Source organism: Microtus oregoni, unplaced genomic scaffold (assembly GCF_018167655.1).
Source record: "Microtus oregoni isolate MIOR12 unplaced genomic scaffold, Mior012 000021F_ref0000039, whole genome shotgun sequence".
NCBI lineage: Eukaryota > Metazoa > Chordata > Mammalia > Rodentia > Cricetidae > Microtus > Microtus oregoni.
In genome coordinates, this window is record NW_024543080.1 from 20,504,539 (window position 1) to 20,524,676 (window position 20,138).

General features: G+C 37.1%; 1 protein-coding gene across 1 annotated transcript in view; it reads left to right on the top strand.

Annotated features, from left to right (window-relative positions):
* Chic2 (cysteine rich hydrophobic domain 2) overlaps positions 1-16,266 on the top strand; it is a 36,555-nt gene extending 20,289 nt beyond the window's left edge. Inside the window, exons 4-6 of the mRNA XM_041671103.1 lie at positions 8,365-8,421; positions 8,585-8,644; positions 14,936-16,266. Coding sequence (XP_041527037.1) covers positions 8,365-8,421; positions 8,585-8,644; positions 14,936-14,986 — 168 coding nt within the window. The 3' untranslated portion in view covers positions 14,987-16,266. The remainder of the gene's footprint in view (positions 1-8,364; positions 8,422-8,584; positions 8,645-14,935) is intronic.
* Positions 16,267-20,138: the final 3,872 nt, after the last annotated feature.

A 20,138-nucleotide genomic window follows, 5' to 3' on the forward strand; every position in this document is an offset into this window, starting at 1 on the left:
CTGTGGAATTTTGTTCTTCAAGATTTTTGGAGGGGTTATTTTTTTTTAATGTAAACTTTAAGTTCAATTTGTTAACAACTACAAAAACTAATGATTTATTTTTATTTTATGTGTATGTCTGTGTATCATGTCCTACGAAGAAAATGTCAATGCTCATGATCATGTGAAGGTTCTGAACTTTCTTGATGCTTGATCCAGTCTAGAACTGAAGCCCCCAATGTAAAGACAGAAATCATCTACAAAAACCTAATTGTAAAAGACAACAATACAGGCCATTTTTCACTGAGGAAGAACTCAACTTTTAGGAACTGGAAGGATGCTCAGTAGTTAAGAGCAGAGGACCTGGATTTGTTTCCCAGCACCCATGTCACACAGCTCCCAACCACTTGTGACGCAAGCTCCAGGGACTCTGATGTCTGATGGCCTTTTTCTGCTCTTCACTGGCACCTGTATTCAGCGTGCTCACATTCATGTGCCACCCCCCATAATTAAAAATAAATCTTTAAAATATTTTTATTTAAATTTTTTGTTTGTTTGTTTGCTTGTTTTTTTGATACAGGGTTTCTCTGTGTAATAGTCCTTGTTGCCCTGGAACTAGCACTTGTAGGCCAGGCTGGCCTTGAACTCAAAGAGATCCACTTGCCTCTGCCTCCCAAGTACTGGGATTAAAGGTGTGCACCCAGCAATTTTTTTTTATACAGTATATTTTGATCATGTTTCCCCCTTCTCCAAGTCTTTCTAGATCCTCCCCCGCCTCTCTTACTCATCCAACTTCCTGTGTTCTCTTGCTCTTCCCTTCTCTTGTATCACTGGTCAGTACTCAGACTCAACACTGCACTTTTTTCCCCCTGTCTCCAATGAGAAACTAGTAATCACAACTAAAGACTTGAAGGTTTGGCAGTGATGGAGTCCAGAAAGAGCGGGTGTTCTGAGAAAGATCATTTTTAAATAACAGGAAGAAATAAAACACACTAACACCTACAGACACAGTACTTCATACCAATATGCTGTTGAAACAGAAAGACAAAAGCATGACCAGAATCCCCTTTTCTTTCTGTTTTCTACCTCAGTCTCTCGGGTAGAAAGTCTCTTCCTGGGTCCTCTCCCATCAGCTCTTACCTGTTTTATGTCCTTTTCTATTTTTATTTCCTTTTCGAGACAGAGTTTTGTTATTATGTTGGTTAATGTTTTATGTTAACTTGACACAAGCTTGAGTCATTTGGACCCAAATGCGAATGTCTCTATAAGACTTACCTGTTGATAAGACTGTGGGGGCATTTCCTTGATTGATATTGACATGGGAGGGTCCAGGTCTGTGGACAGGTGGTCTTGGATGGTATAAAAAAATAGGCTGAGCAATCCATAGGGTGGGGTAAGCCAGTAAGTAGGATTTCTCCATGACTTTGCTTCAGTTTCTTTTTCTTTTCTTTTCTTTTTTTTTTTTTTTTTTTTTTTTGGTTTTTCGAGACAGGGTTTCTCTGTGGTTTTGGAGTTTGCTTCAGTTTCTGTTTCCAGGTTCCTGACTTCACTCAGTGATAGAATATGACCTGAGAGTTTATGCACAATTAATAATCAGTCATGGCTTTTTGCTTCTATGTCATTATTTTATGCTTGCTTTTTTTAAAAAAATTTTTTGCAAACCTTAAAATGGAACCCAAGGCTAAATAAGTATTAAAATAAGTGCATGCTAAATAAGTATTTTTCCATTATGCTACATCTTAGCTCTTTTATTTTACTTTAAATAGATAGATACATAATACATACATACATAGAGTCTATCTTGTATAGTTTAAATAATGTTGGTTGACCTTGAACTTCCAATCTTGTCTTTACCTCCTAAATACTGGGATTATAGATGCATAGCACCATACCTGACTTTGTTTTACTTTGTAAGACTTGGTCTGGGGAGTTTATTTTTTGGGTTCTTCTTAGTCACTGGTCTATTGCTGTGAAGAGACACCATGACCAAGGTGACTCTTGTGAAAGAAAGCTTTTCATTGGAAGCTTGCCTACAGTTTCAGTCTTGCTTACAATCTTAGTCCATTATCATCATGGCAGGGAGCATGTTGGCTGAGAGGCATGGTGCTGGAGGAGGACCTGAGAATGCTCTGATCTGCAAGCAGAGAGAGAGACACAGAAAGAGACAGAGAAATTGACTGAGACTCAGTGCTTGCTGTGTGAACACACATTAGAATCCTTAGAACATGTGTTTTTCCCAGAGCTGATTTGTGTGTGTGTGTGTGTGTTTATGTGTGTTCATGTGCACACATACACCTACATAGGCCACAGGTCAAAGGTGATGCCTTCTTCAACTCTGCCCAACTTTTTTGTTTGTTTAGTTTTTGTTTTTTCAAGACAGGGCTTCTCTGTAACAGTGCTGGCTGCCCTGGAACTTCCTTTGTAGACCAGGTTGACCTCCATTTCAGAGAGAGAATTCAGAGATCCACCTGCCTCTGCCTCACAAGTGCTGGGATTAAAAGGATGCACCACCACCACCTGGCTCCAGTTTATTTTCTTAACACATGGTCTCTGACTAGAAATAGTGAATTCTGAAATTCTGTTTTCATTTATTTATTTTTATCCTCTTTTTTCTTGAATATATTAATCATACTTTTAGAGTGAGTTGGTTATTTAAGGTAGATAACCTAGTTAGTAGCTTAGGTAACTTGCATGTAGTAGCAAACATTTCTATTAGCATCATTTCAGAAACATACTCTTCACATATTCATAGCTCTGTCCTATGATGGAAACATGAGGTTGTTAGCTCTATAGCCTTGGTTTTAGATCACTGTACCACTTTAGTGGAGCTCTAAGTTTCTTGTCCTCTGGAAGATTCCATTTTTGTATATAAGATGAAAGTAGTCTAAACTGCCTAATAGTCTTGTTGGAAGGAAAGCTCCCGGCATGCTCAGATCCTGAGTGACAAGCCACACATACCCGGTGCTTCCAGTCTTGTTTCTTCTGCTGTATTGTAATCTGGTGGGTTTTAGTTTTGCAGTTTTTCCTCACTGTCAGTTCTAAGCACTGATTCTTTTTTTTTATTACATAATTTTCTTTCTTAAATCTGTAACTAAGACAAATCAAAACCCAGACTTCTACTTAAGGGAGAATAATTACTCCTTAATAATATTTTTATCTTAACGGAAGTTATTTCACTCACAGAGTTTTTCTAGTTTTCTACTGTTATATGAAATTAAATTTTTGTTTTATTACAAAATTTTCTCAAATATTGTTCTCAAGTATCAATTCCCTTTAAAATTGTGCATCATTTTATGTATGTGTTTGATGTGCCCTTTTGTTTTAGAAAAATTCAAAACCATGAAGTACCAGCATAACCTTAAAAAATTAAGATTCACTTTCACTTGCTAGCCTGATGAAATGCCATGTAATTGTGCTTTACTGAGCTTCTTAAAAGTCACCCCTGAGCTCTGTAGAAAGAGGGTGTTTTTGTTGGGCAAATGCTCCCTTCTAACAAACAGCAACTGTCCTAAAGCTGGTCAGGACTCCTTGCTACAGCCACACTTTGAAGGTCAGTGTGCATATGCAGATTTTAAGATGTATTTTTACATACGGGAAGGAAGTTTGTTTAAAATTTCTTTTGCGCAATCAGTTAATATTTTTATCTTGGAGAATTACAGGTTTTGTATTTGTAATGATACTGAGATATACTTAATTTTCAGTTTACCACTGGAATGTGAGTTTTAACATTAATCCAGAACAAACGGAAGTGATTCAAGTAATTGTCCCTTTAGTTGAAGTAATCCATTCTAAATTATACAGTTTCCTTTTAATAGCCCCAAACCGTTATTGTTTCTCTTATTTCCATTTGTATAATTGATGGATGCATTAGAGGCATTATTCTAGTTAAATTTTAATTGACGAATTACAAACTTTGCAGTTTGAATTTCAAAATGTTTTAAATAGGAAATTGAACATTTGAAATTTGCCTTGACATTGTTTAATACGGTGAACAAATCCAGTTCAAGTACGTTTTAATTGCAGGTTTGAGTTGTTGAACTTTTGTAGATAGTTGTAAAAATTTGAAAAACCATTTTTTCAAACAACTGATTGAATAAATTAATCACTGGTGATGAATATTAAGTAATGGTGGTAACAAATTCAAGATGATGTAACTGGCTCCTTGCCTGTAAGACTCATTTATGTTTAGTGGCTCATATTGTGAACTTGTGTATGGAATTTTTTTTTTTTTTGTGTGTGTGTGTGTGTGTGTGTGTGTGTATGGAATTATTACTTCATTCCTTAGGAGGGTAGAGTGCTTAGGGACAGCTATACAAAGGCCCTAAAAAAAATAAATTCAAATCAAATTTTAATTTTAAGGAAGTCTAAATTTTATGTTAGTTAAGATTTTGGTGGTTTATGTTTTACTATTTTAAACTTACTTTAAATTACTTCTTGATTCTTCTTTAGAAGTATAACTGTATGCCATATTTGCTATTAATTATGATTAACCGTCCTTTTAGCCATTTTATAAATTCTGTTGTTTTAATTTTCTTTGTAATTTTTATGTTCTGACTCTTCCATGGTTCTATAAAAAATTTGTGCCAAAGGCAACAGAAAATAAGCCCAAAAGTCTGTATGCCTGTTCAGTAATGGAAATGGTTTTAGTCATGCCAATAGAGCCAGGCAACTATGTTAGAACGACCCGACAGTGAGAAAAATATAACTGTAAAGCTGGTGTAATGAAAATATGTTGATATTGTTTAAAAATTGTCATTTAGAATAAGCTTTGATGAGTAAGTTTGGTGGGATCCAGATGCTGAAAACTGCCCTTCAAACTCAGGCCTGCTGCGGGACAGCATCTTACAAAGCCTTGTTTTGCATATGTGGTGTAAGCTGGTAGTCTTGGTTCTAATTCAAGACTCCATGTGATAAAAGTAGGTTTCTTGTTGACAGCCTAGGCAGAAGGATGAGGATTCATTGATAAAGAACCACTAACCTGTCTTTCCACCAAGCCTGTGATACTGAAAAGGATTAAGGCCACTGTAGGGAACTTGTACTGGAGCCTGCACGGCCCTTTTTCCTGTTCTTTCAGCTAAACAGAAGATTTTCAGTTCCCATGACTATCAATCTGGTATTTTTCTCAAGCACTAAATTCTTCTAAGGAAGATAATGTGACTTAATTTTAGGAAATGACCTAGAAGGATAATATTTTATTGGTATTTCATGTTCAATATATATTGAATATATATATATATTGAATATATATATATTCAATATATATATATGATCCTATTAACTTAAAGAGCATTTTGAATTTGCTAGGTAGTATAATCACTTAAAGTTAAGTGACAGATATTTATATGATTAGATTTGCTTGTCTGGTTAATAGATATCAGGTTTGGCTGTGTTGAATTTTAGTATTTCATTAGAGTCTGACAACCCTGTGGACATAAACTCTTAACTTTTATTTCTAGAAGACAGTAACTAAAATGCGATTTCTTCCCACTGAAGTTTAAAAGCTTTGAAATGCTTTTCTAATGCTGAAATGTCATATTTTCTCCCACTATCTGCCAAACTGGTATTGTACTTCATCTTGAAAATATATTTTGATTTTGTGAACTAAAAATAATTGCATAGTATTAAACATTCTCTATGGTTAAGCCTTTTTTTCTTCCATTTAATTTGATCTTTTGTTGTTACTAACAAATAATTTGTGGCACAGTTTCTTCTTTTACTTTTTTTAAAATCATTGCTGGAATCACTCACTTGTCACCTTAGTGTGCTGGAAACGCTCCTCTCAAATCAAGGGCTCCTTTCTGGTTTGTGTTCTCACCTGCTCCTCTCTGTAAATCACTGAGATGTCAAGTGCGGTGATTAATTAGGCTGCACGTGCAAGTGCCTTTTTTTCACCTGTCAAGCAGGAGAGGCGTCTCACAGCAAGATTAGATGGTGCTAATTCAGCTTTACTCCAGACTGCAGCAGTGGAGGAATATTCAATATTCAGATGATTATGCAGAATATGGCATAGCAAACTTTGTTTGCTTTAGAATTCTTAATATTATGGGATACAATTATACCCAACCCTGTCATTAAACTCCTAATTAGAGGTGAAGAATAAATTTGAGGTTCCTACATAAATATTTTAGAATTTTATATTCATACTTTGTAATTATCTTTTACACAAATATTGGTATTTGATTTAAGAAGTAAATATTTTTAAGTTGGTAAATGTTATCTGTAGGTGTGCATGTGTATATATATATGTATGTATGATAATGAGAGTTCTCGCTGTATAGCATGGCTTATATATACATTCTGGTAATTTGATATGGTAATAACCAGTCTTTTCTTTGAATAATAAATATTTGCAGAATGTAGTATTAAGTTTTTAGGAACTACTTTTATATACTTTCTCCCAATTTCTTTAATTTTCTTTCTTCTGATTTCTTTAATTTTCCCCATCTTCTTTTTAAATCGTCAGTAAAAGTAAAACCTCAAATTGTATAGTAATCTTAATCTATTATTAAAAGGTCCTAGAAAGGAAGATTACAAGGTGGATTCAGGTTTTGAAACGGTTTTACCATTGGTTTAGCAGCGGGTGGGCAGGCAGATGCCTGCTTATAGTAGAACCTATTGCCATTTTTCACCATTGATAGAGTAGCCTTTCAGAGTCAATGAGCTCTGTCAATGTGAGCTTGTCAAGGCTACAACTTCATAGACCTGAGAGGCGGTTTGAGAGGTCAGCCCTTTTCAGGTTCGCTGTGATGCAAATGAACTTTAATGCTTAAACAACTATTGGAATTTTTATGTCTGCTCCTTGTTCTTTTTTCTTCACAAAGTCATTGACGAGACATTCAGTGCTTTTTAAATTGGAAGTTGCATTGTGCTAAAGACCTAGTACAGATTTACGGAGGGCTGAAAGCAGTTAGATCATGTTCTTTTCATGGTGCGATTAGAATCAAATCGATTTCCCTACAGCCTTCAGCATTCAGATGGCAATTTTAACAAAGCTTGGGGGCTAGACAAGGGACAAAACGACTGAACTGAATGTTAATTACACTCTGCAGCCTTATTTTCTTTTGATTTGGGGCTGACTGGCAACTAAATTAACAAAAAGTGTGACCATAACTGCTGCCCTATTTTCATTTAAAAGGAGAGCTGCCTCTAAAAGGCTATCTTACAAAGAAACAAGTGAGGGCTGCTGATCATTGCTAACAAGGGCACTTTTTCTTTAAAATTCTTGCCGAAAAGACTGTTCAAAAAATTGTAATAAATTAGTCATTGACATTATTGCCAGAAAATAGTTGATTTTCCGATTTTTATGTCATAAAAAACATATTTTTATGTCATAAAAATCGGAAAATATAAGCACTCTTGGTAGTTTGATGCTAGCTATAATATGAATTATAATTGGCACCTATGTGACTTCAGTGTCTTTCTAGCAGTTCAACATGCTGAAATGTAGTCCTGGAACTGGATTACAGTAGACACTTTAAATAAATCCTAACTTTTTTACGTAACAGACTTTAAAACCAGCATGTTCCTATCAGTTTTTCACATCACTCAGTCTTGGTTGGCATTCAAGTCTTCATGCGATGATCAGTACGCACTTAGAGTCACGCCACAGACACCTTCTTTTGCAGGAAAGCTGCAGCTGATCGCCTAGCAGCAATGTCACTCCTGCACCTGCAGAGAGTTAGTCTCATCCAGACACCTGGCTTCATGCATTAGCTTCTTTTTTCACACCCCCAAGCAAGAAGCGGTCCGTGCTGTATGTTCAATGGTGCAGCAACAGAGGAAACTCTGAAATGGTATCCTTGGATTAAGAATAGAATTTTACTCCTAGATACCACTTTTATGTTACTTTAAATAAAAATTTGGCTCTGTTTGAAAGTTGCAATGACCATCAAACTGATTTTGTCATACAATCCTAAAATTAGCTTGATTTTATAACTCATTTCCCCCTTTATTAACCTTCAATTCGTAGTTTGTGTTTTTTAAGATTTACCCTAAAGGCCATTGATATTTTGTTAACTAATATTTAAATTACTATTATTTTAAAAATAGAGATTAAGGAACCTTCATTACTTTTTAAATACTGCAAAATGTTTCCTAAAGAAGTGGAGATTTAAGTTAAATAAGTAAATAAAATGACATTTGCTGTTTAGACTAATAGTTTTAAATCAGAGGCTAGTAAATTCAAAATACCTTAAAATATAAGCATTTGTATTTAAAGGAAAATTCATGTGAGGTTGCGTCTTAGTGCTGGACCATGGCGAGTGCAGACCACTCTTGCCTTGTCATCATCGTTTTATACTTCTTCCCCTTTCACACAAAAAGCAGCTGCAAAACAGCTTCTCTAAAACCAGTCAAGAGTAAACTTTCCCCTCATTTGTCTTCCAGACACGAAGATCGATTGAGAAGTTATTAGAATGGGAAAACAATAGGTTATACCACAAGGTGAGTGCTGCGGGGAGCAGCTTCGTACTGTTGGGTCTGAATTGCACAGTATGGAAACAGATGCTTTTGTTGGACTGAAAATATGAAAGATGGACGAATGGGTGAGTCTTGTGCCCAGGAAAATGGAGCTCATTTCTCTTCCTTTGCCCTCTTTCGTGTCTAGCTGTGCTTGCACTGGAGACTGAGCAAAAGGAAATGTGAAACGAACAACATGATGGAATATGTAAGTTAAAGGGCTGTTTTGTGAGTTTCTCTATTAAATGATCATTTATTTTGTTTCTGATCTTATTCTTTCCATGATTATTAATCAGCAAAGGTGTCAGGAGCTTAATCTCTTGAGTGCAAGGATTTTCTACGGTTCACAGATGCCTGGGTTTCATGTGCAAGACTGATTTATAAAGTTATGAATGACTTGAAAACAAGGCTTCACTGTGTTCTGAAAAATAATAAATTAATTGCCAAGATAAAATGGCCTGAACATGTGTTGATGGAGTGTGAAATTTTAGATGCTGTATAAAGAATAACCACACCCTTGGTCACGCAGCATGTCAGATATGGCGTTTTTATATAATGCTAATCAAGTTTCCAAGTATGGAAGAGAACTTTTCAGCCAAGCTGTTGGAGCCTGAGAAGCCTTTATAGACTTAGGTTGCCTGTGTACCTCATGGCCTTAGAGGGTTTTCCGAAGGGTTACTAGAACATTGCTTTTACAGTTATCTTAAACGTAAACAGATGTTAGCCAACCTGTTTTGCCCTTTAAGACATGACTGATTTTGGATACCCATACATAAACATGCACACACACAACCATTTTAGAATTTTAGTTTATTGGTGCCCTGATTTCTTTGAATAATTGTTTTCTTTTTGAAAAGTTCAGAATACTTTAAGAAAATTTTAATTTATTAATTCTTCTTTGAGCTTGAGTGTTTTGCTTTAAAACATGGAAAGGTTATTAGGTTAAAAAAAAAAGATATAAGAAAGGAAATCATTGTTGAAACTAAAGCCGGGCTTTCTGAAGGACCTAGCGTTGCATTTCTGAGGAACTTTCACTGTTCTTTGAAGCAATATAACCCTCATTGTGTATGTATAAAAGATTTGTTAAAAAGTTTCCTGACTCCTCCGTTATCAGACAGCCAAATCTCTCTCCTTTAACATCAAAGATATTTTATATGTTCTTTCCTCAACCCCCAAACTATCTCTGTTCACAAACTTAGTAATTTAGGTCTTACCTTTATGACCACATGTTAGATTTCGAGGTGGGAAAGACATGTGCTGCTTCATTAATTGCCACCATAAAACGGGACTAGTTTGAGGTTGACCTGGCCGGGTACTAGTCATTTCATAGCTGATGGTAAGAGCTCTATCATTGGGAGGACAGGAAGAGCTATTTGAGACATTTCAATGATTTCATGAAATAATAATTTGCTGTTATACATTTATAAACCAGAACACCAAGCTTAAACCTGAAGCTTTAATTACTTTTTGCATGTTTTTTTGATTTACTTTCAATAGAAAAAAAATGAAAGTTAATAACAAACTGGTTCTACTTGGTGGTAGAACTCATGCCTACCACACAAGGGGTTTGATTTCCTGCACTGAGAAAAGAAAAATCTAAATTACGTGATTTCCAAGTGGAACTCTATGAAGAACATTCATTCAAAGAGCGTTTGAACTGGATTTTCTTTTATCTTTAAGACATTTTCTCATTAAAATTAAATTGGTAGCTTTTTTGTTTCTTTAATTCTTTCTCTTTTTTAATTTATTAGATTTAAAAATAATACCAATCTAAATTCCCTCCCTTCCTTCCATTCCCTCCGCACACCCTCCCATCCCACCCATATTTAATTCTAAGAGAAGGTATGGCACATTGCTTTGTGGAAGGTTCAAGGCCCTCCCTACTACATCTAGGCTGAGCAACGTATACATCCAAAAAGAATAGGATCCCAAAAAGCCAGTACATGCAGTAGAGATAAATCCCAGAGCCACTGCCAGTAGCTTCTCAGTCTGCCCCAGCCTTTGTCCAGCAATAAATTAGTAGCTTTTAAAACATTGTAAACTGTATACTTCATGAAATTTTTTAATTAACCTTGGATTTTTACGTAATTAAGCACTTTAAAGAATTGTATTTCACACGATCATAGGTCTACAAAAGTACTTTAAATTGACCTTTAAGGTGATTTTTAGATGTTCTTGGAATGATGTGTGTTTGTGTGGTTGAAATAGGAATAAACAAAGCTTCAGAAGCTCTTTAAACTCATTTGAGCATCATAGTCACCCACAGTCTACCTTATGTAATGAGTCAAGCCTTTCTAACTCTATATGCCTTTGTCTGTTACTTATACAAACTCTGATTGTTAAAGCCAAGTATTTTCCCTTCGTTATATTTTGACTGTTAGAGATAATCTAAAAAGAAAAAATTGCAATGCAAAATTGTTGTTGTTGTTACTCAGGTATGAAATATGTGTGTGGTTTGTGAAGGAACACATTTTCAGGGCGTTGTTCTTTCAAAACTAAGCAGATTCAGATAGCGTCAAAAATAGTCATGTTGACTGGAGTGTTGGCTCATCAGTTATGAGTACTTATTAAACTTGCACCTCCATGTCTGCCCATAATGTCTAGAACTCCTGTCCCAGAGCATCTGACATTCTCTTCTAACTGCTAACCAGGCATGCACACGGTGCATGTTCATATGCACACGAATAGTACATGTATATCCATTTAGCAAAACACAAATGTTCACAAAATAATAAAAATTAAAAATAGCCACTGTTGTACACTTTGCATATGTACAGTAAAATGGTGTGTTCATTCGGGGTCCTGAAACTTAAAAACATTACAGTGGAAGATATGTTTGAATGTCAAAATATTTAGCCAATGAGAACTTGGAAGTCATTTAAGTCATTAACTTTTAGAGCTACAAAGAATCTTTTCATCTGGTCCAACTATTTATAGGTGACAAGCACGAGAAACAGGGAAATCAAGCACAAATAAAGAAGCTGGGTGGAGAAGAAAAGTTCTTTTGGAAAAGATGTATTTATTTTTATTTTACATGTATGAATGTTTTGCCTGCATGTATGTCTATGCACCATATTTGTGCCGGGTGCCCTCAAAGGCCAGAAGAGGGCATTGGATCTCCCAGAGCTGAAGTTGTGAGCCGCCACGTGGGTGCTGGAGAGCAAATCCAGGTCCTCGGCAAAAGCAGCCAGTGCTCTTAACCACTAAGCTATCTTTCCAGCCCGCTTTTTTATTTTAACATACTTTTTTTTAATACTTGGACAATTTTAAACATGTAGGATGTATTTTGTTCACTCCCCCCTTCCTCTGGAGCCCTTCTTTTCAACACAACCCCTCCTACACTCCATGTTTATCTTTTATCTTTCTCTTTTTAAAAATAACCTGCTGAGTTTAATTGGGGTTGCTGGCATGTGCATTGGTATAGGATTATCCACTTGATCCAGTAGCTTACAGTGCCTATACCTAAAGAAAAGTGACTTTCCCTCTCCCAGCAGCTAGGATTGCCAATAGCTTCTCAGTTAAGGGGCGAGGTTGCATGGTTCCTTTCCTCTCTAGCCTGGAACCTGCAGAATCTTGTGCAGGTCGCCATAGCTGTTGTGATCTCACAGGTGCAGGAGACTGGGTTACCTTTCCTCGGCTTCTTACACTCTCTCTTTCCCTTTCCTTAATGCTATCTTAATGTTTGTGGTGGGATGAGTAACAGAGGTAGTTTGACTAGGGCTGTGCACTCAACAAGTGCTTACCCTTAGTGAGAACATATTCTAGCTAGTGAATATTTTCTAAGTAAATAATAGGCCAGGATGACCGAAGGTGACTCCTAAGGCTTCCTGCAGGGTAACTAGAAAGGGAAAGGTATGTTTGTGAACCAAGAATGGAAGTGCTTTTCTCTTTGAGGTAAATCAAAAAGCCAGTAGAAGTCAAGAATGAAAATTAAAGTTCCTGGCCCAGATGGTTAACAAAGCACTTGATCAGAGCCTCCGTGTCAAGACCCAACCTTTGAGAAAAACAAGTTTCCAACTCTTTCTAGATAGTCTCATCAAATACATTTTCAATAATCAAAATGCTTTATTGTATCCATTTGTCAAAGGTACTTTTTATAAAGTTTGGCCTTTTTATTGTTCACATAATTTTTTAAAAAGAGTTTTTGTTTTTATTTTAAGTGTATGAGTGTTTTGCCTGCATGTATGTCCCTGCAGCCAGTGTTTTCCTGGTTCCCAGAGAATACAGAAGAGGGTGTTTGAACTAGAGTTCCAGGTGGCTGTGAGCTGCTATAGTAGTGCTGGAAACTGAACCTGGATCCTCTTCCAGAGCAACAAGTGCTCTCAACTGCTGAGCCATCTTTTCAGCTCCTTCAAATAATTTTTTGAACTGTATTTTATCCATAGTTGGAGCATGGAGAAGATATAACAGTTCGATATAACTATTATATTTAATATAATCAAGTTCAAAATAAAAATTAGCTGTAGTCAGCGTTCATACTTGTGCTATAAAATTTTCGGTTTACTATTAAAAGTGCCTTTGGAACAAATTAACTAGTTTTGCTAATCCAGGAAGAGAAGGGCTTGGGAAAAAGGAATAGCTGGGTTAGAGGTTCCCACCTGTGATCGCTCCTTTCCAGGGACTAAGGTCTCCAGAGGACTGCTAGTTTCAGAGCAGACATTCCTAAGAAATCAGTACCCAGAATACAATCAAGAAATCTGGGGAAGAGGCAGAGATAGAATGAGCACAATAAGCGCGTAGAAATTGAACAGGATAGCTCCTGACTATAACCCCAGCACTTACAGGGATTGGGGAGGAGAGGAGGAGGGGAGGACTGAGGTCAAGGCCAGCCTTACTTACTGAGTAAATTCCAGCTCTTAAAAAGATTCAGAGCTCATACAGAGCTCCTCCATCCTGCCATGGTAAAATGTAAGCAGTTCTAGGACATAGAGAAGACCTGTGGGATTGAGTTGATTAAAGAGAAGAAATATTAATACAAATAGTGATTAACTATATAAACTGTATGAAAGAAAAGGCAAAGCTTCGGAATTTAGGATTTTTGTTTTTATCTTTTGTTCTTTTGAGATAGTGTCTATCTATGTAGCCCTGACTGTCCTAGAACTGGTTTACATTTATTTACTTTATCTATGTGAGTATGTGTGGGGGTCAGAAGATACCCCAAAAAGAGTTCTCTTCTTTCTCCATGGGAGTTCCTAGGCTTGAACTCAGGTCATCAGACTTGGAAGTAAGTAAGTGCCTTCCCTACAAGGTCATTGTGCCTATCTGGTCTAGATCATTAGTTCACGTAGAAGCATACACTGAAACCCGTATGTTCAGTTCTCAGTGTTTCTTATCTTTGAGGCATGCACGCATACACACGCTACTCCAATGTGTCAAGTGGAACACCCGTGTTACCTGCCTCTAATCACCTTCTTGGACTTCTGTAGAAGGGTTTGGGGAGGGGAGCACCAGCTTAGCCTTAGCTTAGCCTTGTTCTTAACTAGTTCTTATAACTTAAATTAATCTATATCTTTTAATCTGTGTTTTTTTATGTGGCTCAGTCATCTTAACTCGGTATCCTCATCCTGTTTGCTCTCCCTCTGCCTGGCAACTCCATCTTCCCTCTCTCTGTCTGGAAGTCCTGCCTATCTCTCCTGCCTCACTATTGGCCATTCAGCTTTTAATTACACCAATCACAGCAGTACATTTTCACCGTGTGCAAATATCCCACAACAGGCTTCCATTAGTTTACTCTTTTTTTTGTTTTGTTTTTTTGTTTTTCATAGACTTGAAGGATATTTCACACTCAGTGAAGGTCCAGTGAGGTTCAGGGTTATCAGATAAATAAATGTCCTTTAAAACTTATAAAATTAAGGTGGTTGTGGTGGTACATGCCCTTAATGCTAGCACTTTAGAAGCAGGTACAGAGATTTCTATGACTTCAAGGCCAGCCTGGTCTACATAGAGGGTTCCAGGCCAGCCAGGGTCACATAGTAAGACCTTTCTTTAAAAAGGATAAAACTAAAGTTTGAAATATGTGTGGATTTTAAAAATAACAAATTGTGTTTTGTTAGCATGTACTAACTGTAGTTACTGAGCTTCATTGTGACGTTCTCATACGTGTATGATGTATGTGTTTGTGCTCACCTCCTTTACCCTCTCTTGTCCCTGTCCTGCTCTCACTGAGCCCCTTCCTTCTTTCTCTTCCCAGTGAGTCCCCTTCCACTCTGACTTTTTGTTTGTTTGCTTTTAGTTTTTTGAGACAAGGATTCTCTGTGTACCAGTCCTAGATATCCTGGAACTCGCTCTGTAGACCAGGCTGGTCTTGAACTCACAGATCCTCCTGCCTCTGCCTCCCAAGTGCTGGGAATAAAGGCATATGAGCCACTATCACCCAGCCTTATGTCTTTTTTTCTTTTTAAGGAAAAAATTTAAACAGCAGAAAATGGCATGTTTTAAGGTTAAGAAAAAAAATCTGCTTTAAATTGTTTAAACCCCCTTTTTTTTTCTCCTTTTACAGGTCATCCTCATAGAATTTTTACCAAAGACACCGATTTTTCGACCAGATTAGCATTTGCTTTATTTATAGAGACTTTGCAAGTGTGTTGTCTTTCCAATGGTGCCTTGCTTGGTGCTCTCCTGCTGGTGACATGATGCTGGTTCTACAGAATGGGGTGGTGTTTTTGTTTGTTTTGTTTTTTAAATAACCGCATGTTCTGTGTGTGCATATTTGTCAGACTTTGCAAGTTATTTCATACAGATGTTTAATACTTAAGTTATTGTGCTCTTTTCTGTTATGTATTCTGATTTTCAAGGATTACTTTTTGTATTCTCAAAAAAAAAATACATTTGAACTTAGCATAAAAATTGCCAGACTTTGTTATTTTGTCAAAAAGGTTCACACAATCCTTTATTTATCAGTTCCTCAACAAAGGAAAGCATACTTGTCTGCCCTAACATGCTCTTTTACTTTTTTTCTTACCTTTAGAGTTTGTCACAGTAGTTCTTTGAAAGCAGTAAGTTTTCTTGCATAGCCTTTTGGACCTGAGCTGACCTTTCTCACACAGTTCCTGATGCTCTCTCTGTCTGTCTTGGCAGATACACTTTTTTTTTTTTTTTTTTTTTTTACGAAGTAGCAATGGTTTTGAAAATATCTCTGTCTTCAAAAGTGATAAATTTCCTAGAAGAGACACACCACAAATAGTGTGCCCGCAGCAGCGGTTTCTAGGGCTCCGTGAGCTCACTGTCTTCAGAGTTCCAGTTGGCAGGCAGGACGGCAGCCGTGCTTGATGAGGTTTGAATTACCCCTTTTAAAATTAAAAGTAAAATATGTTTCCCATCTAACGTAATTGTGGAATGAATGTGTTTCTGAATAGTTTGGAAATCAAAGTTTAGAATTAAAAATTATCTGATACAACACCGATGTATTGTTATATAGAGTAGATAAGAAATAAAGGGTATGTTTAATACCATTTTCAATCTACCCATTCACTTTCAATCCAGTTATATAATTTTGATTGAACATTGGATATTTAAGTTCGGATCAGATTAGCTTATTACTTTTAAACATACACATACATGTATTTTTTTTGTTTGGTTGTACATATCTCCACACTAGAGATTTTTGAATGGCCTATGTGTAGACTTTGTTTTTTTATTAGCTTAAAATTATACACGTTTTAATGTGTGTTCAAGAACTTGTTCCATATAGTTGTGGTATCGAGCAATAATGTGAATAACTTTGAAATTATATAAACTATGTTTAATAATTTGTATTAGGAATTGGTACCACTACCTTCTTCCCTGTATTAAACCTTTTAAATACAAATTTTGTTAATTTATATACCTGTATTTTTAAAAAGTGTTTCTTTGTACTTCTCTAAAGTACTGTGCTTCTATATAAATTTGAATAGCTAAATGTCAGTATTTCATATCCTATATGGGACTTCAGGAATTGTCTTTAATACTTTGACTTAAGACAGTGTCCCAACGTGTTTCTCTCTCTCTCTCTCTCTCTCTCTCTCTCTCTCTCTCTCTCTGTCTCACTCACTCACACACACATACACACACACACATTAACTTAACATCTTGAATTCATAGAAAACTTCTCTGTGAAGCACTCAGAGTACAAAGGATTTAAATGGTTCACCCCTTTATCTAACCTTTGTTTAGCCAGGGTAGGGGTATGTCCTACCACCGTAAGTAGTACACTTCAAAGTAATGCTGTTCCAGACTCCAGTGTTTTCTGTGTTTCCGTGTGAAATGATTGTGTATTCGCACAGTGCTGAACTCACTCAGGCTTCAGAAAGAGCAGCAAACCATGATGACCATGCAGACTACACAACAGTGCTCCCTGTACACAGCTGTCAGTCTGTAGAATGCCATAGCTGTGGGCTGCAGAGGAAACTTTGACCTATTTAAGAGGCCATTTGTCTCCCGTTGGTCAGTTGCAGTTTCAAAATTATATTGTAAGACTGTCTTCACAACTAATATTAAGTATAGGATTTTAAAGGCTTTTACAACTGTAATTAGAAATGTGTTCCTTGCTGAAAATGTGTACGCCCACACTTCAGATATACACAGAAAAGAACCATGGTGCATTGCATGTGCGTTACCATAAACCAGTCACACCTCAAGCTTTTAGAGTTTTCACTAATGGCTTACAGTATTACTATTTTTTAAATCACAAATTTAAGTTCCCATGTACTGGAAATTATATGTCAGGGGCACCCTTGTTTACGTGAACATCAATCAGTCCAAGGAACTGAAGGTTCTTCCTCAGCTCCTGTTTTCTGATCTTAAGTTTGTAAGTCAGGAACCATTGGTGCTTTTTAGATTGGCCAAGGAAGTAGATTACTATCAGATAATCCCATGTGTAGGTTTGTATGTAAGCCAATAAGTTAACTATGATCTTTTTGTACATTATTGGCTTTTTACAGATAGTCACTATTGCTACATAGAAACACTTTTCCCAGACAGTATATTTTACAAACTGTTGTATTTTACACACATCAGTGGATATTTGGATAAAAATCACTACTCCAGAGTTCAGTAGCAGTGGTAAAACTGATGTGACATTTTTAGCTTTGAGGTGAATCTTGCTGCCTTTCTCTATCTAAATTACCAGCTGATATTATACCAAGAGTCTTTAATGACTAGATTCCAGTTCTTTAGAATACAAACTATGTAATTTTGCCTTAAAATGCACAAAATTTAACAAAACCTTGGATAATAGTAAACCATGAGTTCCACTAATTACTAGAATAATTTTGTACGTGAACAGTTTTCAGTCAGGAAGACCCACACCTTTCCCCATAGTGGTTTCCTGGGGTTTGGGGAGTGTTTCTGATTGCATCCTTGTAGACACAAGCTAGCTGTCCAGCTCTGGACAGTTTCCACTGCGGTCACGTGGAAGATGCTCACTGGCGATTGTGCAGTTGGGACCTCTGTTTGCACAAGTTCAGATACGCCACTTTTTTATGTTGCTCTGTACATAATCAGACTGTCTCAATTTTCATGATGTTTGGCTTTACAATTTACCGGGTGAAATTTAGCTGCATGCCTGAAGTTTCATTGTACAGATTTACTTTGATTTGCTATTGATGTTTCAAATTGTCTTTGACACTGACTGCACCAGCATCTAGCTGTGGGCCCTTCTATCCTGATAAACCTTGTGCTGGTTCTGTCAGCTCAGGCCTGGGTGGCAGTCGGCAGCCACTGGTCCAGGATTATCACCTAGACCTGGGAATAGTTCAGAACTGCCTTTTGTCTTCATTTATCAAGGAAACCACTGAAAATGTTCATTCTTTCTCATTCGTATTTTCTTCTCTTTAGTTTTCAGATAGAGCCTTACGTAACCCAGCCTAGCCTTCAACCCTCAGTCCCCTTCCCTAGCCTACAGTACAAAGATCACAGGCTCATATTTTCATTATTCTAATAGTACTGAAAACAGATTTCCAGATGCTGATCCTGTTTTGTTTTGAGATGGATTCTCATGTAGTCCAGGCTGGCCTTGAACCTTCTGTGCAACTGAGGAGTACAGGCATTAGCTATGGTGCCAGCAATATGCTCATCTTGATTTCAGGATACTTCTGATTTTTACAAGGTCATCAAATTATTTGCCCTCTTTATTTTTTATTTTTGCTTCCATTTTCAAAAGAAGATGCTATGACTACCTCATGATGTTACCTTTGTTGTTTATTTTTTCTTATCAAGTTTTATGTGAGAGCACGTACCTAGAGGTTTAATGGTAATTACTTGGACGTAGAGTGTCAGCAAAAATGAGCTATTGTTAAATTTTGTGTTTAAAAATAGAGGTGGGGTCAGCCAGGCATTAGGTGAAGAGACAGCGCAGGTTATTGTCTCCACCGTGTCCCTCCCCTCGGTGCTCAGATGAACCCCTGAGGAAGAAGTGGGGGAGGAAGAAGTTTGGGAACCAAGAGGGGTCGAAGACATCATGAGAGCCTGGCCCACCAAATCAAATAAACAGGGCGCATGGGGGGGCATCACAGAGACTGAAGTGGCATCCATGGAGCCTGCATGGATCTTTACTAGGTTCTCTACATATATGTTATGATTATTGGCCTGGGATTTTGGGGGACTCCTGACAGTGGGACTGGGGGTGTCCCTGACTCTTTTACCTGCCCTTGGGACCCTTTTCTTCCTGTCAGATTGCCTTATCCATCACTGATGTGAGGAATTATGTCTGCTCTTAGTGTGTATTGTGCCATGTTTTGTTAGTGTCCCTGGAAGGCCTGCTTTTTTCCGAGGGGGGGGGGAAGGAATGGACCTGTGGGAGCGGGAACTGGAGTATAACTGAGAGTAGGGAGGGGAAAGACTGGGGAAGCTGCGGTCAGGATGTATTATACGAAAGAAGAGTAAATAAAAAAAATTAAAAATTAGAGGTGGGGTATTACCCATATGTACTTTAAATATTTTGTGTGTTTAAAGATTGGGGAAATGTTGACTATAATACCGAGAACAATTTTATGTGATCTTTTAAAACGTAGTTATATGTGAGATCATAAACGCATGTCCTCTCTTACATTCCTAAACACAGTGCTCTTAAATTGAGAGTAGACTGTTTTTTCTGTTTTTGAAAAACATTACATTGCCCTATTAGCTATGTATCTCAGACATATTGTAGTGGATTGAACACCAAGCATTTTGTTTCTGGCAAATTAGCTATCTATTGCTCTGTTACATTTCTTTAAAAAAAACAGCATCAGCCAACCTTCAGCAGAAGATGCCTTCCTCCAGGGCCTGGTACAAACCTGGTACCAGCACTTTGGAGGCTATGGCAAGATAAGTCTCAAAGAAGAAGAGAGAAGAGAGTGTTGGTGATAGTGTTAGTGATAGAGCTGTGAGTTGCTTCCTCCTGGTTCCTAGTTTAGTAAACTGTTCAGTTCTTTCTCTTGACATAAACACTATCAAACTTAAAGTCTTAAAGGAAAGCTGGGTATGTTGATCCTTTTAATCCCATACCACAGCAGGCAGAAACAAGTTTTCTGGTTTAGAGGTCAACCTGGTCTACAGAATGAGCTCTAGCCAGCTAAGGCTCCATAGTGAGGCCCTGTCTTAAGTCCCCACAACCCCCAGAAAAAAAATCTAGAAGCCACTAAATTAATAAGATCATTCCCTCTGCTTAAGAGTTGAATTTTGAACCAGGATGCATTTAATCCTAATCCTTGGAAGACAAAGGCAGGTGGATCTCTTGTGAGTCA